The following is a 15,831-nucleotide window of genomic DNA, read 5'->3' on the forward strand; positions in this document are numbered from 1 at the left end:
AATATGGTCTGAATCACAAATGGTTTCTATAATATTTGAACACATAGAATGTGAAAATAAAATGATGATTCTAACTGAGAGTTAGGAACATAGTGTTGGTTAAACAACAGAATGAAGCAGGAAGAATATTTCAAGAACTATGTATAGTAAGAACCCTACATACAAAATATGGGGTCGTATAACATGTGGTATGAGACATTCAGAGGTATATGCAGAATCAAGGAATCATCACTTATTTTGTTGATTCTGACATACATTTTAGGAAGAACTGAGATATAGCAACTATTGGAAAACTGATACCAACAGATATTTCTGTCCTTACCTGTCTTTCAGACCATTTAATGCTTCATAGTCACGCAAGTCTTGCTCACTTGTGTAAGTGATCTCATTATTCTTCATCCCAGCAAAGGCATAGATCAGGTGAGTACACAGGCAGGGGTCAATATTACCAGGTTTGAAACTCCCTTCTGTTGGCCTGTCCTTAGCCCAACTGGTATAGTAGCACATCAGCTGGTAGGTAGATCCTGTGGAAAGTTATCAGAGGAATAGTGTCCTGATGTAGATGCCTTATCTTTGGCTAACAATTTTGCCTTTATGTTCTTACTTGTTTAGCATCAGACATTTTCTAGTCAGGAAGAGATGAGTGCTGAAAATATCTGTGCAAATGAGTATCACTTACTAACCAGCGAATGCCTTGGTTGCTTACAATTGTACCAAATTCATAGTCAAAAGTCAGATAAATTTTTGTGCCTCATGAAAAAAAAACAAACCCAAAGAAAAGTACAATATCTGTAAAATCCAAAAGTGGTCAATTTCAAAACTCTCAACTCATCTCATTAGTAATGACAGCAGAGAAAACTGATGGTATCCTACTACCCAAGAGGCAAATCTAGTACATTTCCACCAAGCAATTATCTCTTGATATTTGAGTCTATATATCAAATAAAAAGTAATTATGATTAACCAAAAATCACATTAAAAGTAATGAATCAGGATTAAAGATTCATGTTTAAAAATGGTTTGATCAAAAACTCACCCAGCTGTACATTCAGAAGAATTGCCAGACCTACAAAGAGAGAAAGATAGGGAGAACATATTTTTGTCCCTGGATCAATTGATATAACCATACCAATTGGCATAAAATATAATTTGCAATCCTTGTAGACCATCTTACTATCTGTAGATCATTTCATCTTGCAAGAGTATTGACTTTGGCAAAAAAAAAAAAAAGACTATTTCAACAATGTGGGGACCTTAAAGTTTTCGTGGCCTTCAACCTTTGCTACACTCTCTAGTCCACACTATCAATATTTCATGTTCCTCCCTCAATGTCCTAATTGTTATTCAACATTAAGTCTACTAGAACTACAAGAATTTCTGATTGAAATTATTCACAACTACACCTGCTTAATTTTACTACATTTATGAATCGTAGCTCTAAGAGCTGTAATGTATCCAACCTTCCCCAGCTGATGCAACATCTAAAGCACATAACTGAGTATCTCCAGGAACCTTTAGGATGTTTGAAAACATTGAACACCTGCAGCTGCCAGAAAAAACATAATGACTGGCTCCAGTTATCAGTTTGGGTTATCAGTGGGCAGCTTAGGATGGAAATCATTCCTGTCGATGGCATTTTTGTTTTCTTGAACTGTGTGTGTGTGTGTGTGTGTGTGTGTGTGTGTGTGTGTGTGTGTGTTTAATCATGGTGTCTCATTAGTTACCCAAATCTGGTTTTCTATTGGAAAAACTTCTGAGAGGTGAGTTTTATGTCTTAATCATCATCATGAACTAAAAATCCTCTTATCTGATTCTTCTGCACATTGAGAATCAAGTCATTTGAATAACTTTGTGAAACTGTACAACATTTCTGAATCACATATGAACAGAGTATAGTGAGTTTTCATCAACTTTATTAAAACAGTGACTAACTATCACACTTGGAATAGCTGTATGTTTGTATAGGACAGATCTATGTCATCAAAGAAAAAGAATAAAAGAGGACAAATGTGAAATGATGCTGAATAGAGAAGAGGCAAGACATGTAGACACTTCTCTCTCAGAATCTACTGATTACCATCTCTTAAAATAGGTTCCAGGACAGCAATTAGAATAAAGTCACAGAATTTCATTTTCAGTGAGGAGGCACAGGAAGAGGTATAGGGTAATGAATGGCTGGACAAAAGACAAACAGTAAAGAATACTAGAATGTGTATGAGATATTAGGGCTAAGCCTGTGGCATCAATGTAGGCATGAGTGTTCTCCCACAAGATGGACTTATGAGAGCTAAAAATATCCTGAGTAAAGTGACACAATTTGAAATGATAGATGAAGAATTTGAAAGCATAATACTGTAGAGTTAAAAGTATTTCTTTCAGCAAGACAAAGGCTCTCTCTCTGATTTTCAACTTATCTGTGACAAGAGTTTGGCTATGATGTCTTCAGGACAGCTACAGAATTCTTCATTCAGTGGACTTTTTGTATCATTTCAGACCCTGATTATTACGTTTTCTATGTAATACCATATTGTATGGTAGAAAGTTTTTACCATAATATGTGTGTGGACAATTATTAAACCAATAGTTTCCTACTGTTGACTTCTCTACTTTAATATCTGACCAACAACTTTATAGTTCCATATAACTAAAAGTGCCCTGTCTCCTACTCCTAAGATGGATGAAAACTATCACCCTAGGAAACAATTCATTTTAAATTATTTTGACAGTTCCCAGAAATGCATATTCTTTTCAAATACAGGAAGTCATTTTTATTGTGCATGCTTCTTAGCTATTAATATTTTTATTCAAAAGTAATGAAATGATTCAGTGGAAAATTTAGCCACTGTTAAACAATTTACTGTCTTCTTTCAGTCACAGGAAAGTCCTAAGGGCAGTGTGTGTCTTTATCTTTTTAATGTCCACTTTGATTTATTCATTTATTTATTTATGAATTATTTTTATTTGATATTTCTTTATTTACATTTCCAATGTTGTCCTCTTTCCTTGTTCCCCTCTGAAAATCCCCTATGCTTTCCCCCCTTCCCCTGCTCCCCAACTCACCCAATCCCATTCCCAGTCCTGGCATTCACCTACACTGGGGCATAATACCTTCACAGGACCAAAGGCCTCTCCTCCCATTGATGATCGACTAGGACATCATCAGCTAGATATACAGCTAGAGACACATGTCCCACCATGTGTTTTCTTTGATTGGTAGTTTAGTTTCAAGGAGCTCTGGGGGTACTGGTTAGATCATATTGATGTTACTCCTATTGGTAATCAGACCAATTTAGCTCCTTGGGTATTTTCTTTAGCTCCTTCATTAGGGACCTTGTGCTCTATCCAATGGATGATTCTGCTTACTCTTGTACTGTAGAAAGATTTCTAGGTACGGTTATTAGACATTTCTTTCTCTAAGGATAAAGGGGCCTATGCATGTTCCATTTCCAGCTCAGAAGTTTCCTCTAGTGTTCTGTATGTATGCTGATAGGAAAAAAGTAGAAACCATTCCCATACACTAATATGTAAGTTGATTTTGGTAAAATATTTCCATTCCTTCAATATTGATCACATATTTTGAGGACTCTGTGTTCATTCCAGTTTACTCTTCCAAATTATATATGAAACTAGTATATCATATTAAATTTCAGGTTAAGCAAAATTGTGTATTTACTAATTCAAGATAGCACACATAATCCATTGTAAGTTTTAATCCTACTCCCAATAATATTAATTCTTAAACTACAATAACATATCCATTCTTTACCATTTATTGATATCATCTTCCACTTAATTCCTGTAGAATTTCCAGAGAATATTATTTATACTTTCTGTATGGTATTGACATGGGATTATACACTTTACTAAGTTGATGAAAATTTGTATTTTTCATTATACATGAGCACCTTTCCATATAGAGAAAATATCTTGTTTCTGGATGGATGTGGTTCTTTTTGATAATAAATTTGATAACCTATATATTAGGTAAAAAAGCAGAGGTATGGATTCTGGGAGGCATGAAATATTCTAGGTCAGTACCAGGTACTAGGTTATTTGCTGGGAAGATGGGACAATGAGATACGTACATGCTATCTGCACACAGGTAACAAAAAATGTGGCAGGATGTAGATTAGAATAAATAGTATCTTTTATGTTATATCTAATAAGACAAGAACCAAGCTATCTGGACATGAGATTTATAAATACATTTTGAGTCTGACTCTTATTTTTGTTAGCATGGAAGTGGCAGGATGAACCAGTACAAAGCTTTTACAGTACTAGCTTTCTCGTGAGTCTTAAAAGTTATACCTGTTTAATAATTTTGTAAGTTAACTGTATGTATACATTCTAGGATAAGTAATATTTTATGGTTTGATTACCATTTATAAGACTACACTAAATTTAGGAGATATTTTGGGAAGAATTATTTACTTGAAATTTACAACAACAAATTATAAAATCATTTATTATGTGCTGGGTTGGCATAAGAATTTCATGCTGCTCTTTTGTAACTTATCTCTTTTTCTGATGAAAGAAATAACTAGTAAAATACCACAGAGATGAGCTATGACCTATTGACTTAAAGTTCTAGACTATTGATCATTATATATGGAATCTAAGAAAAAATCCTACTGGGCCATCCTACTGACTATTGATCATTACATCCCCTATAAACTTTACAGTACATGAGGTATGGACCTTGAAGACATAATGCCAGTCAAACTCCTCCACAGTGACCAGTAAAATCTGGCAATGTCCTCATGTTACACCTTCTATGTCCTAATTGTTATAAAATTTGAAACCTGTTACTTCTGCAAGTGATACGGAATGAGATTATTCACAAGTCCTCTAACTAGTGAGTATACATATAGTAACCTCAGTCTCCAGAATAGTAATGAACCAAGCCTTCCTCAAGTCAAGGCAACATCTAAAATTAGCCATTCAATATCTTTTGAATTTGGCCATTGTTTACATCAATCTGTCAAGAAACCGTGCCACATAAATAGAATGTATTGTCTGAGATGCTATTTTTAACAACAAAGTAACAGTTTAGTTTTGAAGAGGGATTCTCTTTGTGTTGATTTGCTTTTTAAATCAGGTTGTCTTATGTATGCATGGCTGTATTTCTATTGGTGAATGTTCTGATTGTGCGTCTTCAGTACAAAGATTTTGGATTTGAAACAGTATGTAATCCACTGATTACACCTCTACTGGGCGTCTTTTGAACACTCATAGGCAGTCTTCATTTGAATGAATTCATGAAATGAAAAATTGTGTATGGCACAGGTTTAAAGCAACTCATAAGCTTTGAAATACTTGGTTTTAAACACCTAAATCTAGCTCTATGAATAACTTAATGCTTCTTCATGTGTCATTTTAGGTATTTAATGGAAAGTGGCAATGAGGGATAAATGTAAAATAATTCTGAAAGGAGAAAGATAAATAAATCTGTGATAGCACTATCTCAGATTCTACACCTGCCTGTCTCTGAAAAAGTGGTTCTAGAACAATAACACTGAAATAAATACAATAGCAAATTCAGGCAGGTGGTACAGTAAGGAGAGCAGGGTAAGGAATGAGTAGGAAAGGAAGAGCAAAACAAGCCCTGAATGAAGGTAAGCCATTATTGTTATGACTGTGCTACCACTGAAAGCAGAAGAATTCTGTCAGCTCATGAACTTATGAGAGCTAGAGAAACCCTGAAAATGGAAAGAAAATGAGCAATTACAAAGAATAGAAAAGCATAGAGCTGTAGTGTACAAATTGCTTCCTTGTCAGATTCTGTAAGGGAAAAACCACGCAAGACTGAAGTCCTGCATCAGATTATCAACTCACCTGCGACAAGAATGAGCTTGGCCATGGTGTCTTCAGGATTGCTTCTGGAGAGCTTCTGCTGGCTTTTTATACACTCTGAGACCAAGATTTTCATAATGTTTTGAAAATGGAAAATTTTGAGCAGGAAGTGTTTGCGAATAATCTTTTAATTAATAGCTTCATATTGCTGAATAAGTTCCATTAATATATAACCAGCACCTTTTATCACCAGTTCAGTCAAGATAGCAATGTTTCTAAGAAGTAGGTATTTCTTTACATTATGTATCAATCATCCACTAAGACAATATTGGCAGTTCCCAGGGGCTCAGCATATCTTTGGATATTGGAATTAATGCTTATTGTATTTATTTCATACCTAAGCAAATCTTATTCAGATAGAAAATTAAACAAGTTGATTTTATGGAAGACATTTTGCTGACTTCATTCATTTACTTTAATTCTGAGATAATTATCTAAGGGCATTTTGGATTTTCTGGACAACTCTGTGGACATTGATCCTGTGTGGTTTTTTTTTTTTCATGAGGAATATCAGTTTAATACATAAGAAAGTGTAGAATCATTATCTTTGAATGCACAGCTTTTGACACTGAATAACTAAATGGAATATAGGTACACCCTATTCTTCAGAAATAAGTGAGTAAATTTTACAAAATTCTTTCATGGATATTTATTTCCTAAGAGTTCCAAAGAACTTGCNTGGCTCTAAGCCAAAGGCAGGGCAAATGTTTTCTTGAGAGAATTAAGAATTTTGTCAAGGTAAGAATTGGTTGATGGTTGGTATTTAAAATCTATTTAATGATTTACACAACCCTGAGGGTTGGTAAAGAGCAGAGTTGCAAGTAATCAGAGAACTATGAGAAAGAATTAAGTTTGTCTCCAAATATGGTCAAAAGTTGAAGTTCAGATTCATTAGTACATATACAATGATCTACGAAAATGTTCAAGGGGCAGAGAAAAGAAAGAGACCCTGCTGAGGATCACATAATCAAGAAGGACATTAACGAGTAATCAAGGGAAACATTGCTAGTTGTCTCAACATGTCTGCTCTTATCCCCTTGTCTATATTCACATACTGTTCCTCCTCTCTTTTCCTTGGTGAGATATTACTTTACTTTAATTGCTCTGAGAGAACTTAGAGAACATGATATTTACAGTGAAATAATCTTGTGTTGATTTAATATTTTTGAAATTAAAATTGTTCTAAAGGCAAACAATACTATTGATAAATAATCACTATGATAGATGAGGTTATAAATTAATGATAGTATAGAGTGGGCACTCAGAAAACAAATCAACAAACTGCCCATTTCTTTCCCTCAACATAACTCAGAAGTAGCACCTCTCTTCACACTTATTCCATCTCTAAAGTCAGTTGTAAGAACACATTATAAAAATCAGGTCCTTTTTCAGCCTTTGTTCTTGATACAAAATTATGTTTTTTTTAATTTGGCTATTTCTCAATTTCCTCTTCTCTGTTGTATTCATCATACTACAAATACTTTTCTTGTTACTTCCATGCTCATCTGACTCTTCCCCATATTTCTCATTGTTATTCAGATCTCATCACTGGATATCACATCAGGAGTCATCAGACAGTGGCCTCAACATTGAACATCACACATTAGCCATCAGACTCTAAGATAGTTATATGTGCAGTGCAGATAATATGTCACCCAGTACTATACCCTTTCTCATTTGCGTGGCCTTTCAATAGCTCCAAAGTTCCACTCTTCATTTAAGGTCTTATAAAACTTTTTTGGGCCCTTTACTGTTCCCTGATATCATGCAAATCAGTGAATTCACATTCCCCATTCATAGATCATGAAATACTCTAAACTGTGCAGCCTCCTGTATTTTCTTTCCTATTACCATATCTCTGAGAATAAACAGTGAGCGAGTTTGCTCCTGTAGGCCTGTTAACTACCCAATATGCTGGGTGTTTGGACACAATGCCAAGCACACAAGTACTAAGCTTCATTCTACAATATTGCCTTGGGATATTTTTTTTCTTATTACCTATTTTGGGGACTCAACAGTCTTTACTCAGATCATATTTCTGACTTTGCTGCTTTTGATCACAATTTTTATTCTACTCTTTGTGCACAAAAACACTTTAAAGTTTTTGTTTTTTTTTTCTTTTTGTTTGGTCATACTTTATTTTATATGTATATATATCAGTAAAATTCAGATGTGTAATTCACTATAATGGAATGATTTCACAATTTTCGAAACAGAAAGAAGGTCATAAATAGTTCAGGACAAAGAATGTACTCCCTCAGAGCAAATCTGAAAAAAGAGAACTTACTTCTCCTTTTTATTTTCAATTCTCACCACTGTATTCAATGACTATTCATGTGTGATTCCAGTGCAGTGATTACAAAAGAATCAAAGAAAAGCCCAATGCTAACAATTTCTGCCTCAAACTACTGGCATATGTTGGGTGTCTTTAGAATAAAAATATGGACCATGGTACTTCAATACTTAGAAAGATAAATGCAGATAACAACCACTAAAACTAGGGTAAAACAGGTTTATATCCTCATTCAGTAATGAAGCATTCCATTGCCTGAACTCTATCCTTCCGTGACACTGAGTATCACCGTCCATTTGTCACATTTCTAAATCTTTGAACTTGGCCGACAATGAACACCTGTAGTGTGTGTGTGTGTGTGTGTGTGTGTGTGTGTGTGTGTGTGTGTGTGTGTTTGTGTATCAGACAGACTATGGTCTGAACATGATCGGAATTTTATTATTTTTTAATTTTGTTTATTTGTTTGTTTTTCTTTATGATTTTGGAATTTGCCCTCTTTTCATTTTTCTTCCTGGTATTTTTTTCCTTTTCTTTTCTTAAAAATAAAAACAAGTTAAATGTTTTCTATCATCTTCATAGCACTTTTGAGTACTTCCAGGTAAAACTCTGGACTATAAGCTGCCTCCACATGACTTTGAAAGTAAAAGCAAGAAATAAAAAGAGAAGAAGATAATTCAATTTCCAAAGGAAAAAAAAAGAGTATCAGGAAGCTACAAACTCAGTGACAGAATACCCAAAAAGTACAAAGGAAGAAAAATAGTTAGTACACTGAATAAAAAGTATTCACGTTTGAACAGAGTTTCTGCAACATGGAGCCCTGCCTGGAAAAACAGCATAAAGCAGGAAGCTCTTTCAAATAGTATAATAATAAAACTAGTAAAATACAACTATAAAGTAATAGCATGGAAAACCACACAAATTGCACAGATACTTGAAGGATGAGTAATACTTTTTAATGACCAATGTGTTATTGAAGAATCAATCAGTGGAGAAATGAAAATTTTCTAAAGACAAATACAATATAAAAACAAAATTGTAAGTTTATTTGGAGTAGAGATAAGGAAGTTCCAAGAGATAATGTAAGTTAAATATGTATAGACATATGGTAAACTTCTCATAATGCTGTAACTCAAGGAATCCGGAAAAAACAAATAAACAAACAAAAAACTGAAGCCTCATGCAAGTGTATGACAAGAAATGATTAGTATCAGTTAGGAATTAATAAAGTGAAAACAGAGGATAATACACACACACACACACACACACACACACACANAGAGAGAGAGAGAGAGAGAGAGAGAGAGAGAGAGAGAGATATTTAGTAATAAAGATGTCACAGTGACAGGCTGACTGTCTTAGGGAATAGTGTAATAAACTATATTCCCAAACAACCTCCAGTAGGGTTTGTGTGACTAGTTCCACAGACTGAGGCGATTGACCTCAAAAGGGGAAGGCCTCCTGGAACTGGTTGTGGAACTCTTTGCCTGAGAAAAAATATTGAACTGTAGTTCTCATGGCAATCTATTTCTTTTGTTTTCTCTTATTCCTCTTCTTATTTACATGTTCCTGGTAGCCCAGGCCAAGATCTTAAGTGAGAATAATGGGTAAGGAACCATCTCTAGAGATAGGGCCACTAACATGACCGTATCACTGGGGAAACCAACACTTTGCTTTCTAAATCATTTACAAAACTATGATGAATAAAATCTTTCCCAATAATAAAATTTCATATAGCTACACATGTGTCATCAGAGGTAGATTTTGTGCTATGGTAAAGAAAACCTTAAATAGAATGAATTAATATAGTTTAAACTTATATTGAAGATTAAAAAATTCAGGCACTAGATGTTAAAAAATAATTGACCATGAGGCTGGAAAGTTAGTTCAGTGGTTAAGAGCACTGGCCATTAAAGATTTACTAACCTGCTCCAGGAAATATGCCACTAGTCTTGGACGGCAGCCCCCATTGAATACATCCTTTTAGAATAGTTATATTTTGATGATTTATAATGATGTTACCTGTTCTGCTTGTGATTCACTGAATACATAGTTTCAGAGTTGTAATGCATGGATGATTTTTGTGCTTTACTGTGCCAAACAATTTTTGATGATATCTGTGATTGTTTCATTGTATATAGTTTCTAAGAGATGTAATGTTTGTTTTTTAAATATATAACAATCCCCTGCTTGAGTGCTGCAGCAGAATACACTCAGATTCAAAGTGGCTCTGTGTTTGTTTCTGTTTGTCACCACTGAATCCTTACCCATCTAGCTTCAAGAACCCTCATTCCAGGACCCCCATACCCGACTAGGGTAGTCCATGGCAAAAACCTACAGGTGGATAAATGTCTATGCCCAAATGAACTATCACACTAAAACCAAAGCATAAATCAAGTTATGAGATTTAAACAGTAATAAAATTCACCCAACATAGAAAATCCCAGGATTTCTAAACCTTCAAAGAATACTTAAACTACCCCACTAAATAGCCTAGTAGAGATGGAGAGACATCATTGCAGGGGACTTGTATAGAATCCCATCCTTACAATGTCCAAGATTTGAATGCTTGGCTGAAATAAAACTAATATATAACCTTGTTTTCTAAATTTTAGAGGACTATTTGATCTACTTGCTTAGACTGAACAAATACATGAGTGACATTTATCAAAATCAAATCATAAAATTAGCTTTAAAGAAGACATTGGCTGAAGTCACAGGGTCATCTCAAAGGAAGAATGTTTCAATACCTAAGACCAGAATTTTCTCAGAGATTCTTCCTGAGGGGATCTCAGGGGCACAATACAAAAATAACTCAGCTGTTATATAAGAAGGGGTAATCTGTATGGGGTGGTAACTGACTCAGTGACAGCTGAGTTGGCACTTATGCTGATGTATAGAGTATTCCTGTAGATACTGTTTATCCTTTTGGTTAAGCATAATAAATGTCTTCTTGTTTAGATGGTATTACCTTTAGAAATATTTTGAGGAGCTTTAGTAACATCTGTCATCCACACAAAAGGAGGAAATTGGTCAAAACAAATGTGTGGATCCTACTTTGCAAGAGTAGCAGAGATTATCTTAGGAGGCATGTCCTAATGTACTACAGTTCCAGAGTGGAACAACTTGATAGGAATATATTATTAAATAGGCATGTTATTTTGGAAGCAAGACCAACAAAGTATTTAGGGAATGAGGTGCAAGAACTAGCCTTGGAAGAAAGGGCTGGTGAGAGCAACATGTTGTATTACTTCAGTAGCCAGTCTCAGGTAAGGTTTATACTTTGGCCAAAGAAACACATGGAAAAGGAATCCAGCCACATAAGAGAAGAACTGAATGATGGGACAAGTTAGCTTTCTGATTTCTGGGTTGTAGCAGACATGACAACACATGCTTGCAAGCCTACTTCTTTCTCAGCATCAGTTTTGTTTTGTTTTGTTCTGTTTTTGAAGTCTGACTACTGGCTATTCATATTTTGAGACATCATTCCATCTGGATAAATAGAATATGCTGATATGAAAAACAGAAAGGCTTCATCACATTGAGGCCCCAATCTACCATTTCAAAAGCAAGATCAGACTGAGTATTATACTGTAGGACCCTGAAAGGTAGCCTAGTTCCTTGTCCAGAATAGGCTTAAAACCCTGGTAACCCGGAAAGGACAGAAGGTATTTTGCCATGTTCCTGGACACCATGTTCCTGAAAGAAGGCCACAGCCCTCCATAGCTTTATGGCCATCAGTCATACAGGGCAAAGTCCCAATTCCTTCTACTGGTAAAGGATGTGACCACAAGTCATGTAGCCTCAAGACAGAACTCCATATTAATGAGGTACCTAAAGGCCTGAAGGGCTCAGCCAATTAAGCTTTCCTTCCCAGACACTCCTTCTTGAAAAAAGAGATTAACTCAGGCTGCCCTGAGGACTGGTGTACAGTTTTTTCACATCTACTTTCTATCATGACAAAATAGCCTTAAAACACTGGACTCCCTGTTTTGATTAGGATAGGCCATGGGGAGCAACGGAGGACTTCTACTTGATATCTGGGCATCTAATCTCCTATGAAGGGTTCTGTGTGTCCCCAGTGACCACCAAGCCAAGCTAGTAGCAGGCAAGCCAATGACTATCCCCACCGGATACAGCCAGATCTCCCCAACTTGTCCTAAGTCTCCAGGCTAGGTCCAGTCTTGGGGCCCCCAGTCTGTTCTGAGCTCTTTTGCAGAATCCTATGGAACCTGGGTGTCCAACAGGCCAAGTCCTTGTCACAAGACTGGGGACCCCTGAGCCATCTCCGGTTGTCTCCTGGACCTCAGACTGTGTTCCCACACCTGCAAAATGGTGTTCCACAGCTTCCCCATAGTCCAACACCCTCAATTTACCAGAGTGGGCTAAGGGCCATCACACTTCTATGTCCTTCCTTTCCAAGTGGCCCTGGCCCTGTGGTTGGGCAGATGCAGGACCCCAACAAACCCTACACTATTCAAGAATCAGCAGCATCACAAGATATACAGAAGGAAAAAGGAGGGAAACAGAGATAAGAGATGGAAGGGTATGAAAAACTTACTTTCCACAAGGAAACCTGCTCACTACTCAGTATTAACCTATATCATCATCAATATCTTAATAAATGAATAATGATAGATTCAGGGTATAAAAACTAAGAATCTAAATCATCAATAACTGAAAATAAATCAATAGAACAAAAATTATACTTCAATGTTGTAAAACATTTATAAACAATACCTTTATGGGAGAAAGCTTTAAATCAACTGTTACATCTAAATCCACTTGTACTTTCACTACTATGAAATTTTTGTTGTGCTCATTTGCAATACAGAATACTTCTGCATTGTCCTTCTAAAAGTACTTTGAAACTCCTGCTAAATAACATTCTTTACAACTTTTCCTACCCATGAGGGCTGGGCATGATGCCTTTACACATTTGTACTCAGTCCTTTTGTTGATAATTTTTAGGAATCATGTTGCTTCATTTCATGGAGTATTAAAAACAGCAGTGTGTCTAGGAAATGGAAATTTCAACACAGATGGATACAAAACTTATTTCTACAAACATAGTCTAAATTTTTCCCAGCTGCTGATAAGTTTTTGAAATAAAGGAGATTGTTTGACCTTGTATCCTCACACTGTAAAATTAGCATACAAATGGACTAAGTACTGGTTCTGTATATTTTTTAAAAAAAATACAGGACTAAGAAGAACAGGAAACAAAAATTTGTGACAAGGCCAGGGTAATGGGATTCTCAGGCTCTTGGATGTCCAGGTGCTACTGGGAGTTGAGGAAGAACTGGGAACTGAATTGAGACTTGTTGGTTGGGTCAAGCCCAGAATATATGGAGGGGTTTGGAAGGGCAAGTATTGCTGGTCACACAGCGATTGTCCTGGGCTGTATCCTCTTGGAACGCATTTTTTAAAATTGTGGTTAAAGGAAACTTGTTGTTTTTGTGACAGAAAGTACCAGTGAAGTCATCCATATCTAGGGTCCAGACCATAGCACCTCCAAAATTGTTCTCCTTGAGACACTGAGCCTGTTTTAAAAATGAAAATGAGAGTCGGTCACAGTGGCGCACAACTTTTATCCCAGTACTCAGAAGGCAGAGGCAGGCTGATTTCTGAGTTAGATGCCAGCCTGATCTACAAGGTGAGTTCCAGGACAGCCAGGGCTATACAGAGAAACCTTGTCTAGAAAACAAAACAAAACAAAACAAAACAAAACAAAACAAAATGAAACAAAACAAAACAAAATGAACATGATATCTATGGTTACCTATGAGTCAGTGCTAAGATCCCAGCATATCTGGTTGACTGAGCTTACCTTCATCTGTCAGCTCTGGACATTATCATAGCCAACCTACTCTCTGTTCTTAAAAGCATAGGGCACTTCCTGATTGACATTCCAATTCTCAGTGGCTCCCTCCTTCAGGAAGCTGCAAATCTTTAAACATTCAACAGACTCAAATATTGGAATATCAATACCAAGAAAGAAAAATAACATGAACTTTGCTTTTCTTCTTCCCTTTAGATATGTTGCTCTTTTTCTAAGGAGATTTATTTGTGTTAAAGAAAATGGAGACAATGTTCTTTACTCCTGATAGGCATAACATACAGGTCTTAGCTCAGGCTATGTAAGTGATCTATCTAAAGCTGAGGTCTATCTTGAGCTCTTACTATTATATTTTTCCATTCTTACAGTGTCTAGTTCTATTGCTAAGACATTCTACGAACTAATAATCTCCTGCCCAGGCCTCCTTCAGGTTGAGATTCTAGGAGTGTTGATCTACATATCTAAGTACTATTCATGGCATCTACTTGTAATATGTAATTTCATTTATATATGTAGTAATGGCAACAGCACACAAGGGCAAATTCATCAAACAAAGCTAGAACACAGAAGAATTTTGAAGATATGATTATTTTCATATTCATATATGTCATTCTTATATAGCCATATAATTTCAGAATTTACAAAGTTCATACATGACATGATAGGTAATTATTTGTACTTTATCTACAGTCTTATTAATACACTTAATAATAAGATCTAGTGTTAGAAGAAATTTTTTATTTTCTAAAGTGCTATCAATTATTAATATTTAAATATAATATAAATCAAATAATTTAAAATATTCTTTCAAGTTAGTATGTAGGTACTGGACATGATAATGATTTGGTTTTAGCAGATTTTTATTCCCAGTTTAAAGAACTGGACCAGCAATTCACTGACAAAGCTACAACAACTTACTGACCTCATAGTAGACCCAAGTTCCTGCTTTCTTTGTGTACCTTCCTGGTTGGCCAGCACTACTGGTAAGTGCACCAGTCCTATTGTCAGAGGGGTCCCTTAAGGTGAAGAAGGTATGTCCATATGTTGGGAATCCAACAATGATCTTCTCAGGAGCACAACCATTGTTCTTCCATTGGGACATGATGTATTCTTGCAGTAGAAGATGTTTAGTCGTAGGTTCAGAGAAGTTGGTGATTTGTTCTTACTTAGGTTAGTTGCCTGTTCTGAAATCTCAAATTATATAATGTAAATGAAAAAAAATGCATTCTAAAATATATTGCTAATTTACAGTTTTTCAAATATTCTAAGTACCTTAAGAGGTCTGCATAAGCTCAGCAACTGAACAGTATGTATGAATCTCTCAAGACATAGAACATATCAAATTTTCCTTTGAATTTATCCATTATCTTACCACACTGAGGGAGGTGGTAATGCCATAGTCAAATGGAGAATTGCATAGGGGACTGTTTTCTCCAGTATACCCATTCTTGGAGCTCTGAAGACTGTATGTCATAACCTGAATATAATCAAGGTATGTGGAAAAACAAAAATTCTAAGAATAGTAATTCATTTTGGTCAAATTTCTAGAAGGCCTTCATTGTACCCCTCTCAAAACATTGAGACTTCAAACTTTCTACCTCATCTACTCTCATTTTCTACTTTAATTTAATCTATAATGAAGGGTTCTGGACATAAACATGCTTACATTTATATGTTAAATGTGTTTATATCAGCATAGAGACTTTAGGGAAGAGAGTGGTTTAGGAAAATGCAGATTATACAAAGAATACTCATTTCAATATAGTATCTTGCAATCTAAGTAAAAATGCAAAGCAAAGTTTGAATAGAGGAACCCAAACTGTATATAAAATACTTTTCAAGAAGACCT

General features: G+C 35.5%; 1 protein-coding gene and 1 pseudogene across 1 annotated transcript in view; both read right to left on the reverse strand.

Moving 5' to 3' along the window:
• The window catches only part of LOC110288328 (chitinase-like protein 4), a 17,735-nt gene extending 11,838 nt beyond the window's left edge, over positions 1–5,897 (reverse strand). Inside the window, exons 1-3 of the mRNA XM_021154707.1 lie at positions 5,836–5,897; positions 1,037–1,066; positions 323–524 (exon numbers count right to left, since the gene is read on the reverse strand). Of these exons, the coding sequence (XP_021010366.1) occupies positions 323–524; positions 1,037–1,066; positions 5,836–5,860 (257 nt within the window). The 5' untranslated portion in view covers positions 5,861–5,897. The remainder of the gene's footprint in view (positions 1–322; positions 525–1,036; positions 1,067–5,835) is intronic.
• A 7,579-nt stretch (positions 5,898–13,476) lies between these two features.
• LOC110288329 lies at positions 13,477–15,495 on the reverse strand (annotated as a pseudogene).
• Between the last annotated feature and the right edge of the window lie 336 nt (positions 15,496–15,831).

This window comes from Mus caroli, unplaced genomic scaffold, assembly GCF_900094665.2.
Source record: "Mus caroli unplaced genomic scaffold, CAROLI_EIJ_v1.1 scaffold_10930_1, whole genome shotgun sequence".
Classification (NCBI taxonomy): Eukaryota; Metazoa; Chordata; class Mammalia; order Rodentia; family Muridae; genus Mus; species Mus caroli.